This window comes from Jatropha curcas, chromosome 8 (assembly GCF_041381405.1).
Source record: "Jatropha curcas cultivar XTBG-Jc1 chromosome 8, XTBG_Jcur_1.0, whole genome shotgun sequence".
In the NCBI taxonomy this organism is placed as follows: Eukaryota; Viridiplantae; Streptophyta; class Magnoliopsida; order Malpighiales; family Euphorbiaceae; genus Jatropha; species Jatropha curcas.
The window spans coordinates 2,711,795-2,731,487 of NC_143158.1; the positions used below are offsets into that span (position 1 = coordinate 2,711,795).

The 19,693-nt window shown below is 36.5% G+C and overlaps 4 protein-coding genes across 8 annotated transcripts; 1 reads left to right on the forward strand and 3 right to left on the reverse strand.

The window, feature by feature from the left end:
* The first annotated feature begins 144 nt into the window (after nucleotides 1-144).
* LOC105637927 (EEIG1/EHBP1 protein amino-terminal domain protein) lies at nucleotides 145-4,603 on the forward strand. 2 transcript variants are annotated; one of them, XM_012221609.3, is made up of 3 exons: nucleotides 145-391; nucleotides 609-2,899; nucleotides 3,011-4,603. In XM_012221609.3, exons 2-3 carry the CDS (start codon nucleotides 630-632, stop codon nucleotides 4,086-4,088), a joined length of 3,348 nt encoding a protein of 1,115 aa, XP_012076999.1. In that variant the 5' UTR covers nucleotides 145-391; nucleotides 609-629; the 3' UTR covers nucleotides 4,089-4,603. The 2 variants fall into 2 exon arrangements, with proteins under 2 accessions (XP_012076999.1, XP_012076998.1); XM_012221608.3 differs by having other exon boundaries at nucleotides 627-2,899.
* A 259-nt stretch (nucleotides 4,604-4,862) lies between these two features.
* On the reverse strand, nucleotides 4,863-7,235 carry LOC105637929 (phenylalanine ammonia-lyase). Its single transcript, XM_012221611.4, has one exon. It carries the CDS (start codon nucleotides 7,109-7,111, stop codon nucleotides 5,000-5,002), a length of 2,112 nt encoding a protein of 703 aa, XP_012077001.1. The 5' UTR covers nucleotides 7,112-7,235; the 3' UTR covers nucleotides 4,863-4,999.
* Nucleotides 7,236-8,765: 1,530 nt separating this feature from the next.
* LOC105637930 (PHD finger protein ALFIN-LIKE 4) lies at nucleotides 8,766-13,574 on the reverse strand. 3 transcript variants are annotated; one of them, XM_012221615.4, is made up of 5 exons: nucleotides 13,385-13,574; nucleotides 12,495-12,527; nucleotides 11,302-11,530; nucleotides 9,724-9,856; nucleotides 8,766-9,309 (listed from the first exon to the last, which is right to left on the reverse strand). In XM_012221615.4, the coding sequence occupies exons 1-5, from the start codon at nucleotides 13,389-13,391 to the stop codon at nucleotides 9,049-9,051; spliced, it is 663 nt and encodes a 220-aa protein (XP_012077005.1). In that variant the 5' UTR covers nucleotides 13,392-13,574; the 3' UTR covers nucleotides 8,766-9,048. The 3 variants fall into 3 exon arrangements, with proteins under 3 accessions (XP_012077005.1, XP_020536502.1, XP_020536501.1); XM_020680843.3 differs by lacking the exon at nucleotides 13,385-13,574 and adding an exon at nucleotides 12,711-13,375 and having other exon boundaries at nucleotides 8,766-9,279; XM_020680842.3 differs by lacking the exon at nucleotides 13,385-13,574 and adding an exon at nucleotides 12,711-13,370.
* A 654-nt stretch (nucleotides 13,575-14,228) lies between these two features.
* Nucleotides 14,229-19,226, reverse strand: WAV2 (alpha/beta-Hydrolases superfamily protein). Of its 2 annotated transcripts, none has more exons than XM_012221616.4 (8): nucleotides 18,834-19,226; nucleotides 17,888-17,923; nucleotides 17,689-17,767; nucleotides 17,495-17,549; nucleotides 17,281-17,397; nucleotides 16,047-16,211; nucleotides 15,421-15,664; nucleotides 14,229-14,514 (listed from the first exon to the last, which is right to left on the reverse strand). In XM_012221616.4, the coding sequence occupies exons 1-8, from the start codon at nucleotides 19,069-19,071 to the stop codon at nucleotides 14,495-14,497; spliced, it is 954 nt and encodes a 317-aa protein (XP_012077006.1). In that variant the 5' UTR covers nucleotides 19,072-19,226; the 3' UTR covers nucleotides 14,229-14,494. The 2 variants fall into 2 exon arrangements, with proteins under 2 accessions (XP_012077006.1, XP_012077007.1); XM_012221617.4 differs by having other exon boundaries at nucleotides 14,229-14,619; nucleotides 18,834-19,225.
* Nucleotides 19,227-19,693: the final 467 nt, after the last annotated feature.

Genomic DNA, 19,693 nt, shown 5'->3' on the forward strand with positions numbered 1-19,693 from the left:
TTGTGGGTAGAATTCTAATTAGATAAAAGTTCCATGCACAAAAATATATTTTTCGAAAGATGAGGACACGATTTGCAAATACACTGGAAAGCTACTGACGATGATATTTGGTAGTTGGTTTCAAACTTCGAATAAAATAAGCAGCGGCATTTCAAAGAGAGAGAGAGAGAGAGAGAGGAAGAGAGGAGAGCGAAAGAAAAGAAAACAGTGGCGGCCGTTTGACGCCGTTCAGACACTGTGGTATAAGATACTATTATCGTTATCGTGTTGGATTTTCTTCTAACTTTTGTTTTGGTCTCTCTGTTACGTTGGAAATTTAAATTCTAGAAAGAAAGACGCGTCTTTGATACATTGATTTGGGGTTCGTTTTGAAAAGGTTTTCTAATTAAAGGTAAGTTCTCATAAGCTATTTGTGATAACTTAGATATTTAGTTTTTGAGATATTTATATTTTTATTCTTGTGTTTTTGGTTTAGTTTTAATCTTGTGTTGGGTTGTCGTGAAATCGGTGAATTTAAAATTTTGAACTTCTGAATTTTAGGTTTCATAGGAATGGGTTTTGCTGTTTTAAATTCATTTCCTGATTATTATTTGTTTTATATGTTTTAGTTTTGAATTTATGAATAGGTGATGATGTCCAAAGCTGAAGTTAGAAAAAAAATTGGAGAGAATTCAGGTAATGCCAAGTTGTTAAGCGAAATTGAAAGTATAAGCAAAGCTCTATACCTAGACAAAAATCCTTCAAGGAATTCAATTTCTGCGCCTAGCAATCGATCAAAACCAACTGGAAAATCTCAGTTGCTTGATTCGAAGTCGAAGATAAAGTATGGTAATGAAAGTTCATCACAAAAAGACAAGAAGTCCATTTGGAATTGGAAGCCGTTAAAAGCCTTATCAAATGTTAGGAACCGGAAATTTAATTGTTGTTTCTCTCTTCAAGTCCACTCTATTGAAGGGTTTCCCTTGAGTTTTGAAAATCTCAGTGTCTGTGTGCACTGGAAGAGGCGGGATGGAGAGCTGGTTACCCGCCCTGTGAAGGTTTTGGAAGGTGTTGCTGAGTTTGAGGAGAAGTTGACTCATACATGCTTGGTCTATGGGAGTAGGAGTGGACCTCACCATTCGGCTAAGTATGAGGCGAAGCATTTCTTGCTTTATGCATCTGCAATTGGTGTCCAGGAGCTTGATTTGGGGAAGCATAGGGTTGACCTCACAAGATTGCTTCCTCTCACACTGGAGGAGTTGGAGGAGGAGAAGAGCTCAGGAAAGTGGACTACTAGTTTTAAGTTGTCAGGAGGAGCAAAGGGTGCTACCATGAATGTTAGTTTTGGGTATACAGTGGTTGGGGACAGTTCAGTTCCACTTGGAAACAACCAGAATGTTCCAGAGCTGTTTAATTTGAAGCAGACTGCTGTGAAAACAGCGAAACCAATTCCTAGATTTGGTCAAGGTGATGGGAAGAGCCCACTTCGTCGCTCTGGAAGTCTTCCTGGTGCTTTGAACCAGCAGCGTTATGTCTCAACTAGACCTGTAGAAGATGTGAAAGATCTTCACGAGGTGTTGGCAACATCAAAATCAGAACTTATCAGTCCAGTACTTATGCTGTATCAGAATTTTGATGAAGAAAAGTTGGATTCTTCATATGCCACTAAACCTGAACTTGATATGTTCACTGAACACCTTGAACCCATTAAGTCAGATTTCTGCCCAGAGTCTAAATCCAACGAAGAGAAGGTCGAAAATGGGTGTGAAGATGCTGCATTTTCTGTGATTGAACAGGGGATGGAACAGGAACAGGAGAAACCAGTGGAACTTACTGTTAAGGATGATGACGTTTCTTCAGCAGAAGATAAAACTGGTAGTAGTTTTCTGATAGGTTCCGAAGAGGACGATAAGCTTCATGTTGATGATGTCGGGATGCATAGTCATAGAGATGAGCTTGTTGTGCATGATTGCACTAGTAAGGAGGATGAAATGTGCTCAAAAGAGTCTGTGATGAAAGCACTGGAAGCTGCACTGATTAGTGTGACAAATTTGGAAACTGAAGCATTTGATTCTCCAGAAGAACAAGAAAATTGCATGGAAGTCAAAACAGGTTATGAAACAAATAGGAGTGAGACATCAGTTAACTTGGATGATGTCACTGACTCTGTAGCAAATGAATTTTTGGACTTGCTGGGGATTGATCATAGTCCATTTGGTTTGAGTTCAGAGAGTGAACCTGAATCCCCAAGGGAGCGCTTACTAAGACAGTTTGAGAAGGATGCCCTAGCTGGTGGTTATTCTCTGTTTGATTTGGGGGTTGATAGTGAGGACCAAATGGGGTGTGACTACAGCACATTGACTGTGCCTGAGTGGGGGAACTTGTCTGATGACTTTGAACTGTCATCAGTTATCCAAGCTGCAGAGGAGGAGCATCAGATGGAAGCTCAGGCAGAGATTGGCAAGAGAAGGGCTAAAATGTTGGAAGATCTAGAGACAGAAGCTTTAATGCGTGAATGGGGTTTGAATGATAAGGCTTTTCAATATTCACCGAAGAACTCTGGTTGCTTTGGGAGTCCAATTGAATTGCCTCATGAAGAGCCACTTGAATTGCCTTCTCTTGGAGAAGGATTAGGTCCATTTCTGCAAACAAAGAATGGTGGATTTTTGCGATCTATGAATCCTTCACTTTTCAGGAATGCAAAAAGTGGTGGGAATTTGATCATGCAAGTTTCAAGTCCTGTCGTGGTACCTGCAGAAATGGGTTCTGGAGTAACGGATATACTGCAACAGTTGGCTTCAGTTGGGATTGAAAAACTCTCCATGCAGGCAAATAAGTTAATGCCTTTGGAAGATATCACTGGAAAAACAATGCAACAAGTAGCATGGGAATCTGTGGCTTCCTTGGAGGGACCTGAGAGGTTTGTATCTGGATGTGATTCCGTTTTCTGAGATTTGAATTCGAATTATTATTATTCTTTAATTCTTCTAGTAAAATATGTATCAGTTATGATGTCTCTTCGTTTACACAGGCAAAGTTCGTTGGAGCATGCATTCGAGTTTGGGCAAGATATATCTGGTAGGCAAAAGAATGTGAAGGAGAGATCATCTGCACCAAGATCTAATGAGTTCAAGTCAAGCACAAACGATAATTACATGGGCTCAGAATATGTATCTCTAGAAAATCTTGCTCCCCTGGCTATGGATAAGATTGAAGCACTCTCATTTGAGGGACTAAGAATACAATCTGGCATGTCAGATGAGGATCCAACTTTGAGCATCGGTGCACGCTCTACTGGGGAAACTTCAGCCTTTCAGGGAAAGGGCATCAATGTCAGTGGGTCCCTTGGTTTGGAGGGAGCTGCTGGATTACAATTAATGGACATAAAGGAAAGTGGTGATGATATTGATGGATTAATGGGTCTGTCACTGACTCTTGATGAATGGATGCGATTGGATTCTGGTGACATTGGTGCTGAAGATCAGATAAGCGAGCGGACTTCTAAGATACTTGCTGCCCATCATGCCAGCTCCTTGGAGATGATTCGTGGGGGGTCCAGAGGAGAGAGAAGACATGGTAGAGGTTCAGGTAGAAAGTGTGGTTTACTGGGGAATAACTTTACTGTTGCATTGATGGTGCAACTTCGTGATCCTTTGAGGGACTATGAACCAGTAGGCACACCGATGCTTGCTCTTATTCAAGTAGAGAGAGTCTTTGTCCCACCAAAGCCAAAAATATACTGTAAGGTTTCGGAGCTAAGCAATGATAAAGAGGATGACGATGAGTCAGAGTTGGTGGTGAAGGAAAAGGTTAAGGAAGAGAAAATTGGGGATACAGCGTCTGAAGAGGAAAGAATTCCTCAGTTCAGCATCACGGAAGTACGTGTTGCTGGTCTCAAGACTGAGCCTGAGCCTGGAAAGAAGAAACTCTGGGGTACTGCAGCTCAGGAACAATCTGGTTCTCGTTGGCTGCTTGCTAATGGAATGGGGAAGAACAATAAGCAGCTTTTTACAAAGTCAAAAGCTGCTTCTAATAGAACTGCAACCTCTTTGACAACAAAGCTGCAACGTGGTGATAAATTATGGAGCATCTCATCTCGGGCAAAATAGGAATCAGATTGCATCGAATCGACACACAGAATCAAAGTACAAAATTCCTTAAATGAAACTATTAGGTTGAGGTAAATTGCACATGCATTTGAGCATGTCTGAAAGGCGTTCCTTGTTGGAAAATGGCTGCAATCTCATTGTGATTCTTTGCAGAACCCGTGTAGAGTTAAACCATTAAACTTGGCATGAGCTTGATGATTGAATGCACACGGCATACAGGATGGTCCTTGAGTCCCTTTTAGGTTTTGTGAGTTCTGCTTTAAGGAGTTATCTTGTTTACTGCTAATACAGCGTGGTGATTTTGTTCATGCAAAACACGGTAAAGTGAATTGATGGATTTGCTCTACCTTGATTCCTTTTTTTGTAAATTTCATGTTTGTAATCATGCCTGTGCACTGTAATATACATGCTTCATGTCTCGTTGAGAGAACGGTAATAGTTGCTAGATATTTTCCTTACAGGAATTATACAGCGGTGGTCTTTGTTAATCAAAATATCTGAAATTTTGTCTTGTTTGTTTCGTGTTGAAAGAAACAGAGAACTTAACTCACTCTTTTCTGTTTGTTTTAAAGCACTTGTTTAAACTATGAACAAAGTGCAGAGAAGAGGACTTGGAAGTAATTTAAGTTTGCTCACTCAACCAACCGGAATCAGTCCTCAAATTAGTCTGGAAAATTGAATGGGCTAATCAATTGCCTAATAGCTCAAAATAGTTGACCCTTTAAATTAAGGTTTTCACTTGTAAAACATGCATATCCATTCGTGCACAGGTAGTTACAGTGTAAATTGAGAGCATTTTTTTTTTCTCTTTTATTACAGGGAAATAATTTGATCTCTCAAAATTTAAGATAATTAGGTAGAACAATATGCTAGACTTCCTATTATTACATAAACATTCCAAATACATAACATCAAAATGTTAGAGATGTTGTCTCCTTCCAATCTTTCAAGCACTTCATCAAAACCTCACCTAATTTCCCTTCATTAATAGCCTCGTGAACTTTCTCTATGTCCTCTCCTGGACTCACCTTCTTTGCTCCACTAAGCAGCTCAGTTCCCACTTCGCTTCTCACAAACTTGTATATAGGATAAGTCCTGCATTTCTTGATCCTGTTTTCTACGCCAAATTCTCCACCATCAAATCTTTCTCTTGCTTTTGGCACATCTTCTTCTAGTCTTGCCCTCAATTCCTCCATAAAAACAGGTATCCTCTTAAAAATTGTGTATCCATTTTGATCCGAATTTCCAGATTTAGGATCTTTGAGCGCTTTTTGAACAAGCACTTCTTGAAGTTTAGCCAAAAATGGATAAGAAGGATTGGTTGGGTCATCGAGATAGGAAAATACAGGTTGATGTTCAACAACCTGTAAGATTTCTTTCTCGCAAAAGCGCGATTCAAGAAGCGATCCATCTTCAGAAATGTAAAGAGTTTTCCTGATTACTTGACGAACAACCTGTTTGATGACCTCCCTCATATTCTCCTCCAAATGCCTTAAATCAATTGCCTGACAAAGTGCAACCATAAAAGTTGCAGACATAAGCTTCAAGATTTCAATGGCTTCAGCACTCTTTCTTGCTGAAATCAAACCAAGAGAGTTAACATCTTGATTATGCTGCTCAGCACTTTGAACATGAGAAGTTACAGGATTAGCCAAGAATTGAAGTTCTGAGCAATATGAAGCCATAGCTATTTCAGCACCTTTCAACCCATAATCCAAGCTTGGATTAGGCCCTCCACTTAAATTTGAAGGCAATCCATTATTGTAATAATCACAAACAAGTTCAGAGAATTGAGCAAACATAAGCTTTCCTATAGCTGCAATTGCAATCCTGAGATTATCCATAGAAACTCCTATAGGAGTTCCTTGGAAATTTCCTCCATGAAGTGCAAGATCACGAGAAACGTCAATTATTGGATTATCATTGACAGAATTAATCTCTCTTTCAATAGAATGAGTTGCTGCTCGAATAACTTCAATTTGAGGACCAAGCCATTGAGGAGAGGTTCTTACTGCATATCTGTCTTGTTTAGGCTTTGTAAGTGGGTCTTTCTCGTTCCGAATTTTGGCTTCTTTCATGTAATCACTTTCATCTAACAAATGTTTCATTATGGCAGCAGCTTCAATTTGGCCCGGATGATGCTTAAGTTGATGAGTGAGGGGATCTGTATATTCTGGCTTACCATGCATGACTTCACAGAACAAAGCAGAAAGGATCTCTGCAAGAAAAGCCAAAATGTTTGCATCAAAACAAACAGTTGCCGCTACAGCCGACCCAACTGCAGTTCCATTAACAAGAGCTAACCCTTCTTTTGCCTGTAGCTCAAAAGGAGCTTCAATTCCAGCTCTTTTCAGAGCTTCTAGGCCTGTAATCTCTTCGCCTTGTACAGTCACCACCTTGGAATTATGGCGGCCAGTTAACAATCCAGCTATGTAAGACAATGGCACAAGATCACCAGAAGCAGTGATAGTACCTCTTAAGGGCAGCTTAGGAATTAAATTTAGATTCATAAGCTTAGAAATAGATTCAAGAATCTCCCAACGAATACCAGAATATCCTTGCATTAGAGTGTTTGTCCGGACAAGCATAGCCGCCTTGGAATAACTTAACGGAAGATTTTCTTTGCCAATGACGCCGGCATTCAAGAACCTAATAAGCTCGGTTTGAAGGTCAGCAGTTTTAGTAGTGCGCCTATGAGAAGTAGCACCAAATCCTGTAGTAACGCCATAAATGTCAATTCCATGCGAGATATTGAAAGAAACCCAGTCAGCGCTTTGCCTTACACGGTCACCGGCCACCGTCTCATTGAGTTGAACGCTTACATTACTCCGGCGAGCAACGGCAGTGACCTCAGCAACCGTCAAGGAAGTGCCTTGGATGTCAACAGTTTGAGCATTGGCAAACTGCGATGCCATTTCATAAACCTCATCAAAATGGGAGCTTTGGAGTGACTCCGCAGCCTTCTGCCAATGGGACACCGTTTGGCAAACTTCAGAAGGAGAGGAAGTTTTGTTTGCTGCCATTTTTGTACAAAAGGAAAGAAATAAATCAAGAGAAAGGGTAGTTTGTTCAGTAATGGGAGAAGTGAGATTGAGAGGAGAGTTGATTTGAGCGAGTACTTATAGTAGTGAGGAAGGGTTAGTAAGTGGGAAAGGGCTGCGTCAATGGTCCAAAGTCATTTTCTTTAGAATAATAGTTCTAAGGTCAGTGGAAATAGGGCGGATGCAACCAACTTGCATGGAACGAGATAGGAAATTAAGCCAATTTTGAAATGAAAGGAAAAACACGAGGGATTGGTCGGTGGGTGAGGTCCATTTGGTATTTTCATTAAGAAAGTCTAAATTTGACCATTGACCAGTAAAAGTCTCCACTGATTAGACTTCTACGTTCGGCATTCTACTAATTAAGTAATTAAGTATGCGATAAAGGAGATCTAAATCATGTTAGCTTAAGGAGTTGCTAGAGGGAGGGAAGACATTCTTGGATTTAGTGGACCATCTTTGTAATGGTAATATCCCAAAATGAAATTAGTCTTAATATTCAAAAACATACAGTTACATTCTAAAAATAAATTAATCTCATATCTTAAAAAAATGACAGAGTACACTGAAAATTTTTTTTTAAAAAAAAAAAATCTAAACCGCATTAACTGAGCTTTTATGTTGTTTTTTAGTTAGACTTAAATCTTAATCTCTTCTAACTACCCTAATTTAATTAGGTGGGTGGAAAATAGAAACTTCAGATTATTTTCTTTTTAGTCAATTAATTTTTTATTGAATTCAAATTACAACCAAAATAGTTATGGAGAAAACCGAATCAAATAAAAGCTATAATGAGATATGATCTGTAAATTTGGTGGAAGATAGATGGTTCTTGCGGTCATATTCCTAACTAAAATTCGAGTAAATTTACGTTACAAGTCTTCGTTGAAAAGGACCGAAACAAAGGACCTGCACTCTGCACTCTATACCATATGGAACTTGATTCAAAGGTTCAAAGGGTTGTGTTGCGTTCAAAAGAAATTTTAAAAAGTTGGTTGGTACCATTAATAAAAATAAATATGCACTTTCTGACCATCCAATCAGGAAACTCTAACAACCAAGAAGCTTCTCCTGCATTTCAATATTTTATTTCCTGAGAGATATTCATCAAAATATATACATTTATCACTAATAACTATTCTAATAAATTAAATCAGTTATTGATGAATCTCATGGTTACCCTTTTTCTTGGAAAAGAACTCGCAATTGAGTTTAAACTACTACTAAATTTGATTTTGATAGGTTGCAGAATCAAACTATATTTGTAGAATATCATTAACCATACTTACATATTAAAGTTTCTTACCAATTGTAAAAACTAATAAACTAAATAAAGGAGGAAATGCTCCATAAAAGAGGAGAAAACACAATAAGACCCACTAAGGTAGGAATCAAATAAACCGACAATGGAATGACCTTAAATCCATACAAGTCAACCGATAAAACTCATTTTAACCATTTGATGACTTTATCCATTAAATGAAACGTGCTGTCGTTCACTCGTAGTGTCTTTCCTCAAAAATTTCCGGGCATGAAAACAAAACTACTGCTATGAGACAGAAGGAAGCTGAGGTTTTTCACAAGGACAGACGACAGGTCGTCCACGAATGCATGTATTGCTAAACACCAAGGCAAATCCAACAAAAAGTGAAGATCTGCATTTTAATAGGAAAAATGATTTCCTACAGAGTGAAAATAATATATATCCAAATCGAAGTGGTAGACCTGTCCAGATGTGCAAACTACCAAATATTAGAATACATAACTAACAAGTTTCCGAGGATAAATATACCCCTAATAAATATACGGTGCCTACATAACATAAACATAACATAGGAAGCCTGACTGACTAAATACTGAGCTGCTGGCATGAACAAAAGGGATGTAGAGAGGTGAGGGCCAGCCCCACCTTTTGTATATCAAGGTCGCGCTCTCTTGTTGCTGCACGACGGGCATTTATACTGCTTAATGTGCTCAGCCCTGGCAGGAGTGATCTTCACGCACTTGCCATGGAACCACTTCTCACATATGTCGCAACAAATCCAGAATTCATCTGCAGCATAGTTCTCTCCGCATGCCCCACATAATGTATCTCCATGCTCTTCATCCTCTTCTTCGTCCAATCCTTCATCTTCATCCTTTGGTTGCCCCTTCGAAAATTTGCCAGAGTCAGTTCCACGCTGTACCAAGTTATCAAAAAGTATTAGCATTTAACATGAACTACTAAACCATCATAACCATCTGTGTCACAGCTTAAATTTTAGACAGACAACCTCCAAGAAACCTAATACAGCTTGGAAACAGAAAATGCACATGCCTGAAAATAAATTATATGTAATCCAATTCAGAGCAAAAGGAAAGGCCAAACAGGGAAATATAATTATAACAGTTAAAATTGAACAGATAAAAATGCAAAATGTTATATTGAGCTATAGACAAATGAACAAGTAAACGTCATATCAAGAACCCATGTCTTACGTTTTTAATAACCCCCTCATCAGAGGCTAAGGATCAAACACAAATGTAAACTTGGCACTTAAAACAATGGTAATAGACATTGCATTAAACAGCAAACTATTAAAAATTAGTTTTACCCCTTTCGAGCTCGACTTGGTCTTGTTACTGCTATGATTTGAGACTGACTTATCCTTTGCCTGTTTCTTTACACTTCCAGTCACAACCTCAAATATTGTGGGAAGATCATTTATCATAGTGAAGAGACGTTTCCTGTGTCATAACTCACATTTTATTTTGTAGGAAATGATATTCATAAAGCACAATTCTTTCACCTTCAATTATCATGGATTATAAAGAAAAACCAACAAATAATATGCTCTACAGTACTAAAAAAAATACAAAATTTCTAGGCACCATCAGGGGAAAATATCTTGAAGCAAAATCTGCTATTTGGACAATTTTCTTGTTTTAACATTTCATTTTACTCGATCTCTATCAATCTATTGGAAAGACAACATCAAAGTTCAAGTCTTTGTCGATTATTCTTGAATTGATTATATTTGTAGTGCTTGAACTTCTTAACTTTTTTCTTTTTTTGGGCGTTTGAATGGAAAAAAATTGCAATTAAGTATCTAAACTATTAAAAGAGATGCAATCAAATGCATTTGGCTGAATCATTTTACTGAAAAATTAAAATCGATCATTTTAGTCAATAAACAATGTCAATCGTAAACATCCATTTAATGCATCTTTTTTTTTTTTTTTTTTTTAAATTATTGTCTTATATCTCCTCTAAAAAAAGTCTCAAAAATTCCTTTTAATTTTCTTTTGATGTCAAAACAAAATAAAAATGTAGTGGAAAACTCATAAATCAACCCTCCTTAGAGCTCGACCTTGTTTTTTCCAGAACAAAATAAAAGAATTATCGAGAGAAAAAGGAATAAAAAAGAATGGTAATAATTTTTAAAAATAAATAAATAAAGCAATGGGGTAAAATAGTTTATTTTGATTTTCCGGTTAGAAAATCCCGGCTAAATTTAATTGTACAAAAATCATTTCCAACATTCAATTGCAAAATTTTTCCGTTCAAATACCAAAATAGAAAAAATTAAAAAGTTCAGACACCACATATATAATTAACCTATTATTCTTTTATACAAATCCTACCAACTAGAGGGTATCAACCATCAACAAATAAGAAAAAAACATTACTCCATTTTCACAAAGCCCAAAATGCTGCATAAAAATAAATCTTCTAGTTAATGTCCATGCTTCAACATGAAATTATATTGTCAAAAGTGATTGCTGATACATCAACATGTAATAGGCATTTCAACGAAATGAAGGAATGACTTTGTAAATAGTTCAGGAATTAGTATGTCATACAATCAAAATGAAGAGCAAATCTTAAGAATCTGAATAAAATTTTGATCTTCTAAAGCAAAACATTTTAGAGATTTTCACTAGATAATTTCACGCTAAACCCAGTAGACATCACAATTCTCATTGGACTATGAACTCATAGTAATTATGACAAACTTAATACCAGTAAAGCACAGATTTCAAATATATTTTTATGGATTTATTGAATATGAAAGCAAATGAAGTTTCGATTCCATTTAATTGTTCTAACTTGTTTTGGCACTTGGATGATTTCCAATGATAAAATATTTTTCACAGTTGAATATTAAAGTTGGAAGAGGTAGTAAATATACCTGTCAGCTTTATCAAAACCAAATCTAGCACCGAAATAGAAAGCCACAGCAAGTAACCATGCATCACTATGAACAGCTACTAGAGAAAGCCAATCTTTTTCTTGCATCCCATCTCTCGCAAAGTTAATACCTAATGCAGGCTCCGGAAGCTCTGGAGGCACTTCTTCAGCAGGTAAATTGACTTCCCACTGTTCATTAGGGAATCCATACAGGCAAAGATTTTCCTTCTCTGTGCAGGTGCACAAAATTTACTGTCATAATGAATCCATTAAGAATAGGATAGGAACTCCATTTTAATTTCACTAAAACATCATTTCAACTAGAAAAGCACAACAAAATGGTAATAAGCAACATGCCTATACACATATTTCCTGCAGGTGTTAGAGAGTAATTATCTCAAAGTTGCCACTAACTACGCACAGGAATTGTAGCATAACACCACAGAGAAGAGTAATCACTATGGCTTTGCTAAAACATCGCCCTAATAGAAACTCAGTACGCGTGTCTCCAGAAAAGAAGTAAAAGGAAGCAAACTGAAGTGCCAACATTTAGAAATCATATAGAAAAAGAAAAAGTTAAATCTCATGAATTCACATTGCAGATCACTTTAAGCAAGCTGTTAAGTAGAATTAAAAAGAAAAAACTGACAGAAGGGCTACCAAGTTTAACTCAACTTTATATACTACAATCATACAAACTCCTGTCAAACAAAAATAATAAAAAAAAAAAAAAAAAAAAAAGGAGAGATGAATTACTGAACAGCAACCAAAATGTCTGCGTGTTTGAGATAAAAAGTTCAAACCCGTTAAACTCTTGGGTTAGAGAATGGACAAAGTAGACTGGAAATAACTAGAGAGACATTAAATTTCTATCCAGATTGCTATTCAAGGAACCAACTTAATAATTGGTTTTAAATGCCAAAGCAGCTATTCTTAGGAGAAAAAAAAAAAAAAAAAAAAAACTAACCCATGTAAGAATACAAAGTTGCAAACACAAATCTGAAGCACCAATTTAAAATTTCACGAATTATGATAAAATTGAATTAAGCAACACTAAGAGCTTCCATGCAAATACAAGCTCAACACTGACTACCAACATAACGCAATTTCGACCACAGGTGGAAAAAAGTGAAAACAGCACAGAAACTTTGAAATCTCAAACCCAAATAAAAGAACAGAGACGGTAACCCTAACCAGGATCGCACTGCTGATAGAACTCTTCTACATCTGCAAAAGAGAAATCCAACAACAAATAGCAAACCCATTAGACATTGAAACTTTATAATACAAATATAAATGGAAAAACAACAAGACGAAAACCCAACTAGGAGAAAATAACAAGAATATAATTTCAACTCAAAGAACCCAAAATCCAAAACTTGAGCAAGTAAAGAAAACTATAAGAGAGACCAGTAGTGAGGGCTTTGATCATTCCAGCTCTACGGCCCTTGAAGTCCCTGAAAACCTCTTCCACTGTTCGTGGGTTGTACTGTGCGCCTCCGTCCATGTCCGTTCCACTCAAAAGTAAATTTTAGTATGCAGAGAGATAGAAAGAAGGGAATAGAAAAATGGAGACTGAGATAGAGGAGGGACAAAAATGAAAGGATAAGAAAGGAAATCTGAAGTTTCAAAGGGGTAATAACTATCGAGATATTAATTGTTTGCTTATTAGAGAACCAAAAACACCAACAAACATTTCACTGATAGTAGCAGAGAAAAAATAGAGAGATAAAGTTCGGATATTATTGAAGAGGGAAATGCAACAAACAAACCAATACTCGAAAATTTTATTACTTGACCTTCCAGATAAGTATATTTTCCTTTACTCATAACAGGGTCAACCAAAATTAAAATTATTTAAAAAAAAAAAAAGAAAATGTCTTAAGTATTTTGCAACGTGGCATCCATTGTTTGGCTTGAGGATTGCTAAGAGGAAGAAGTGGAGTTGGAGAATAGAGGCAGTTGATGCTAATGTGAGCCGTGAGTGTAGTGCGTTTGAAGCTCCAATTTGTGGGGGCCATAGCCCCATGCCTTGACTAGATCACCAGAGAATCTTTGCTTTGATGATCGGAAGAATCACATACCTGCCATGCACGTGTCATGATGAGGTGTAGCGGCGAAGAGGGTGCGCAGTGATATTAAAGTGCGCACCCTTGGCTGGGTGCGCAGTGATATTAAAGTGCGCACCCTTGGCTTTCTTTAGCACTATGCGTCTTTGAGGAAAATCGACGACGCCCCTCTCCGTTTCTGAAACATCGATTATGTTAAGGACCGAAAGAGCACAGGGGACAAATAGCACGCGGTTGAGCATTTATATAGCCTTTGAAACTAGGAATCTTTTCTCATATGACTATTTTGCCATTACTAAAATTTTATCATTTCCTGTTTTGGTCATTGGTTAAGCAAAACTTTGGCTTCAGCGAATGGGTTTTTGGTCAAAAAGACAAAAAGGTAGTTTCGTTTTTATCGGGAATGGTAGAATCTCATAGGCCTCTCCATTTCTCATTAACAACCAGGATGCCACTCCGTATTTTTAGGGTATCCATCGTTCCATTCTATCCGGTTAAACGAGTGGGCCTAGGCCCGAGAGACCAATAATCAGATACATAAAGTATATGCATCATCTAGGGTAAACTGAATCGATTTAATTTAGATTTTCAATTTACAATTTTAGATTACTTCTATTTCGATTATAGAAAATAAGTTAATTTCACCTAACATTGATAATAAGAACCTGAAACGATTGTTATTAGAGTAAATTAACATCAATATTATAAAAAAATTCCTCAATCCTCAGGTGAGAACTTCTTTTGTGCTATAAACCAGTAGTGAAGCATAGGCCATTGCCTCCAGTAGCCAGCACTAGCAGGTTTATAATAGGCACAGCAAGCAATGCATATAATCGATGGAGAGAAATTAAGCATAGACTGTCAACGGAAGAATTATCTATGAACTATAAAGACGCAAACAGTCCATTACATCAATTACATATTTTAAATTTTTAAATGTTCTTTATTCCTACAATGAGAACAGGTCAAAATGGACTAACTAACAAAGATGTATGTCAAAAAGTTGTACGCTATACCAAAGGCATTCACATTTGCTTTTCTGGCATCTGCTGAAGCTTCTCAAACCAATGAAATATTTCAGAGAAAATCAGAATGAGTTGGAGGGTCTCAGCGATCAGCAATTCTTCACATAGAACTTTTAGTTGCTGCAGTTTCAAAAACAAAAGGCACAAACACTTTAAGGACCTGTGGTGAGCCAATTTATAACATCTTCAAATTCCTACATGCAATTAGTCACCTCCCCTCAGAATCTGGAAGCAGAAAAATAGAGGGCCCCATTAACACAGAAAAAAACTGAGGAAGTGTGAGAATTTGGCATTTGTGTGCATGAGCCATCATGTCAATTATGAAATATTTTATCATTATCTAAGTGCGAAATGTGAACATTTAAATGATTTAAAAAGAAATTATGAAAACATAATCTAAATGGGTTTTGTACGAGATATGTATAACAAAAGTGAAAAGATAAGTACGAGAGAGTACAATTTTACAACAAGAAAATAATAAATTATGCCTATGCCAGACCATTAAAATACAGCAGAAACCAGGTAAAGGTTAACTCAAAATACCAAGGTCAATTTTGTGTCTTTTATTACAAGGCATTGCCTTCAGGGGATAACCATACTGCAAAATGGTTCTTTCCAAACCATCACGGCAACCAAAGAAACAGCCTTCCAAGTCATGGAAATAGCTTGTTCCTTGATTTTAGTCATGGCAGGCATGGAGAAAAAGGACCAGCCAAAAAAAAATTTGGGCCATCCTGCATTAGTCTTTTGGCTCTTTTCCAAGTTTTGGAACTGTTGTGATTTTAATAGGTTACTCTCATGGGCCAATGGGTCATGCAAAAGCTGGAACAGAAAAGCAACTTGGTGAAAATGAAAAAAGAAGAAAATCAGAATAACCAGATCGGGGGGCCTAAATCAACCCAAGAAAATGTAATTGATTTCCCTGTTTTTACTTCCTAACATCAATATTATGTTAGGTGGGGTATATCCATCTTTCTTCCTTTTGCCAGATAAAGTTCCATAAAATTTTCAGAAGTAGAAGATTACCTTTGTCATCATGGAATGACTCATTTTCCTTGTTCTCTGGAACATATTTCTTGAGAAAATCCTGAATTGTTTTCCAATACTGATCACCACCAGCCAACCAGGTGTCCATGTGCATGCCAGTAGGAAATTCCACAAAGATGCATTCCTTGTTATGAGCAGCTGCCTTAGCATACAACATTTGCATATGGGATGGAGGTACCATTTCATCTTGCAATCCAGAAAGAAAAAGGACTGGCTGCTTAACCTGCAATCAAGAAGACCCATTTTATGCGTTATGCATTGGAAGTGCAAGCAAAAATGAAAAATAATTAAAAACAGAAGAGATCATTGAGTTGTTTTCAGCATTTTGATATATCACAATTGCAATCAGGGAAATAGCTAACAGAAAGCTATGTTGTATTAACACATTGGTTCATGGCTTTTAATTCACCAATTTACCATAGAGAGATACAGCATGGAGGACATTCAACTATATATCCTCATCTAGATTCTCAACCAATCCAAGAAACATAGAGTGTCTAGCATGGGTAACCATAAATGCCAGATATGGATTCCACGGAATGCACCAGAGCAACAAATTGAAAAATTGTTGAGAATGGATAGCAAAATCTTGCATTTGGCGTTACCTGGCCTATAACATCAACAGTGCTCCATGGAGATCGTACAAGAAAATTAAGAATTTTAGGACCTTTTGAATGATTGCTTCCAATAAACCACTTTAAGAAGGGCAGTAAAACTCCAGCCATATCCAGAATAGATGTAAAAGTATTTTCCAGTATCAACCCAGCCACCTGCAAAGCACAGACAGGATAAAAGATGATATCTGAAAATGCATAGTACAAATGTTATATAAGTTAATGACCTTAGAACTAGAAAACACCTAAAATTCTACAAACAATAACAAAGAGAAGTAACTAGAAAGACATATCTGATTGCAGTCACAGCAAGCATTGAGCTAATTGGAAGATCTTTCCAGCAAAAAATTTGTCCAAATAAGAAGTAAATGAGATAACAGGAACCAAGTTGAAACACATTACTAAGGATTGCATGAATCTCGTTTTTGTTTTGCTGCTCTCATGTTAATAGAACAAAACAATATGAGAGGAGTAAAAATACCATAAACATTAGCACAATCAAGTTTGGTATATCTCAAACTAGAAATCAATGAAAGACTTTAGAAATAAATATAACATGAAACCAAAAAGCAAAACGCCAAAGAGGCAAAAATTAGAATTTCAAAGATTTCTCTAGCGATAATTCATCGTAGAAATTAAGGTCCTTACCCCCATTTGCAATAGAAGAGAGCCATAAATTGATACTTTCAAAACAATCACATTCACAATACAAAAGGTTATAAAAGCAAAAAGAAAAAATTACAATAAATTAAGACCAGTATTCAATGCACCAACCACTTGGAACTGCCTGTGAATTATCCATAATTAGGTTTCTTCCTCAAATATAACTGACCAAACATACAACACACACTACTCAGTTCTGTCATCAAATGTAATATGTTGCTACCTCCAGTTCCTGCTAAGTATTTACAAATCACAATTATAACAATGCAACATAAAGGACGAGTGATATTAATGTTATCTTCAATGCATCCACTTTGCAAACATACAAAGTTGCACCACATTTGGTCAACACTCCTATATTTAATACCTTGTACCTATTCATTAGTCATTTGGAAGACTTATTACTAAATATACAAGGAGATTGACAAGCACAAGGAAAATTTAGTAAACAAATTTTCATAACCCAAACAGATGCCATGTGAAAATTTAATAGATTCTTAGAGGGCAAAAGGAAGAGAAATACTTTCCACCAAAATAAGTGTTAAATTAAGCAGCATGATACCTTATCAGGATTGTTTTTGGTCAGCAGAGCCCCAACTGCACCCCCAAGTGACCTCCCAAATACGACTATTCTAGACGAGTCAATGTCAGTCCTCTGAGTAAGATAATCTAGTGCAGCCTAACAAAGAAAAAAGTCATACCAATTGAGAACATAACATGAATCCAAACAGCAGTACATTGAAAGTTTAAGAGAAGGAGCTAAAAGAAACACACACCTGAGCATCCTTTGCGATTCCATGTTGAGAAGGGTATCCATCACTTGCTCCATAACTGTTTAAGCCACAAAAGGATTTGAAGCATTTGTTTTCAATCAGCTAGATGAGCAGTAAACATGAAAGGGATGGATCCATGTCCAGAATGCATAACACGAAAAAATAAATATTAGATACAATAATTACTAAATGCATACCCTCTGTATGAAAGCATGAACACATTGCAGTGCAACCTCTGTATCATTATGCGAACCATTTCAAGACGGTGAGCAATATCTGCAGGTTACTAGTTAAGGCCACTATGAAGGAGTTTGAGCCAGTAAAATAATAGAAATAACCAATTTGTAACTGAATCCAGTAGTAAAGAATGAACAATAACAATTATGATAAGGATACTTCCGGCATTCTCCTGGAAAAACAAGATGGTTGGACCTGCAATACCAATGACATTACTATCAATCTGACCCTTGCAGAACAAAAATCAAACACAATGGAAAAAAAAAAAAAAAAAAAAAAAAAAAAAAAAAAAAAAAAAAGCTGAAGAAAGAGGAATCGTAATCACAATGTTTTCATAAGGAAATTAACAAAAAGAGCATGTTTTAGTGACGTTCAGATAGGAAAAAGCATCTTTGAGATGCAAAACGATAAATATTAAATCTTTCATTCCTCTCAAACACTTAACGTCAGAAACATGCTTCTGTGTTTGCCACTGACATTCGAATGAGATGTATGAAGAAAACGGACCCAGCCTAACTCACCCCTAAAGCTAGCTCAAGGAGAGGAGGTTTGTCATTCCTTATCCCAAACCGAAGTGGGACAATAAGATGACATCATAGAGACCTGTGCAATAGATCTGCCATGCCAATGTTTATATAAAATGTACAAAACCACCAGGAAACATATTAAATCATTTCTGATTTTATCTAATTTGAACAAACTTTTAGCTAAAAGAATCTTGATATTTTCCATTAGCACTTGAATTGATTTGCGTGACTTCTTATGTACAATTAAATGAATCACTAAACAGCAACAATAACAGTATAACAACGAAATTAAGCTAACCAGAAAAAGGAAAAAAAATCAATTCTCGCTTTCGCTAATTGAACTATTAACAGATTTGAGGCCCACAAACCTCATACTCCACATCAAACAGTAAAGTTCATAAAATTTTCTAAAACAAAAGGAAAAATCTGATTCCATTTAAAGTTCTCCCAAAAACAGCTTCAACATTACAAGTAGTCCCAAAAAAACCCTAATTCAGTGACCAAAAAAAAAAAAACCGATTCGATCAAGAGATTCTCAGTTAAAAACTGATTTAAAAAAAAAAAAAAAAGTTCCTAACCTCGGCATTCAGGAAAGAGCTTAATGAACCAAGCATGGAGGCGGACTCCATCGGAGGATCTGAGCCAGACATCCTCGTAAATGAGTCGGAGTCGGGCCGGAGTAATCGGGTAGGACTTAGTGAGACCTGGCAAGACGGGCACGTAGACCAACTTCTCTTGGAAGGCGACGAGCAGAGCCATCCCTGCCACCACTATGCCGCCCACTCCGTACAGCAAGGCATTGACGTACGACACCATTTCTGCGGGTCGTCGTTTTGATCTTTTTTCTCCTGATTTGATTTTTGATTTGATGCTTGGCAATAGCAGCTGATGCCCCAGAGCTAGTGCCTTGGGTTTTCCTATGTATTTCTCAGCTACGAAAACGAAAAGTGGAAATTTTTTAATATAGGGTACTGAATTTTTTGGGAAAAAGGAAATCCAATAGGAGGAATGTGGGTGCGTGAGAATGGGTCCCTTGACAATGCGGGGCTCATCTTCCTTTTTTTTTTTTTTTTTTTTTTTAAATTGTTTTAATAGAACTTCCCACCTTTATTTAAAATAATTTCCAAGAGAGCGTTCTTTTGTTTTGCTTATAATTCAGTCAAATTTAATTTTAAATTATAAGTTAAATAAACTTAGACATCATAAGTAAAGTCTAAATCACTGTATTTTATTTATAATTTTTAAAAATACTAATACTAATACTATTACAGCTTTAACAAATTATCAAAATTATTAATTATCTATTTTAAATTGATTTATAAGTTAAAAGAAATAAATCCTCTAATAATAATACTTCCTCCATTTTCAATGACATTTTACTTTATTTCACTTTAAGTGCTCGTTCAAGATTTAGAGACTACATTAATTAAAACATTAT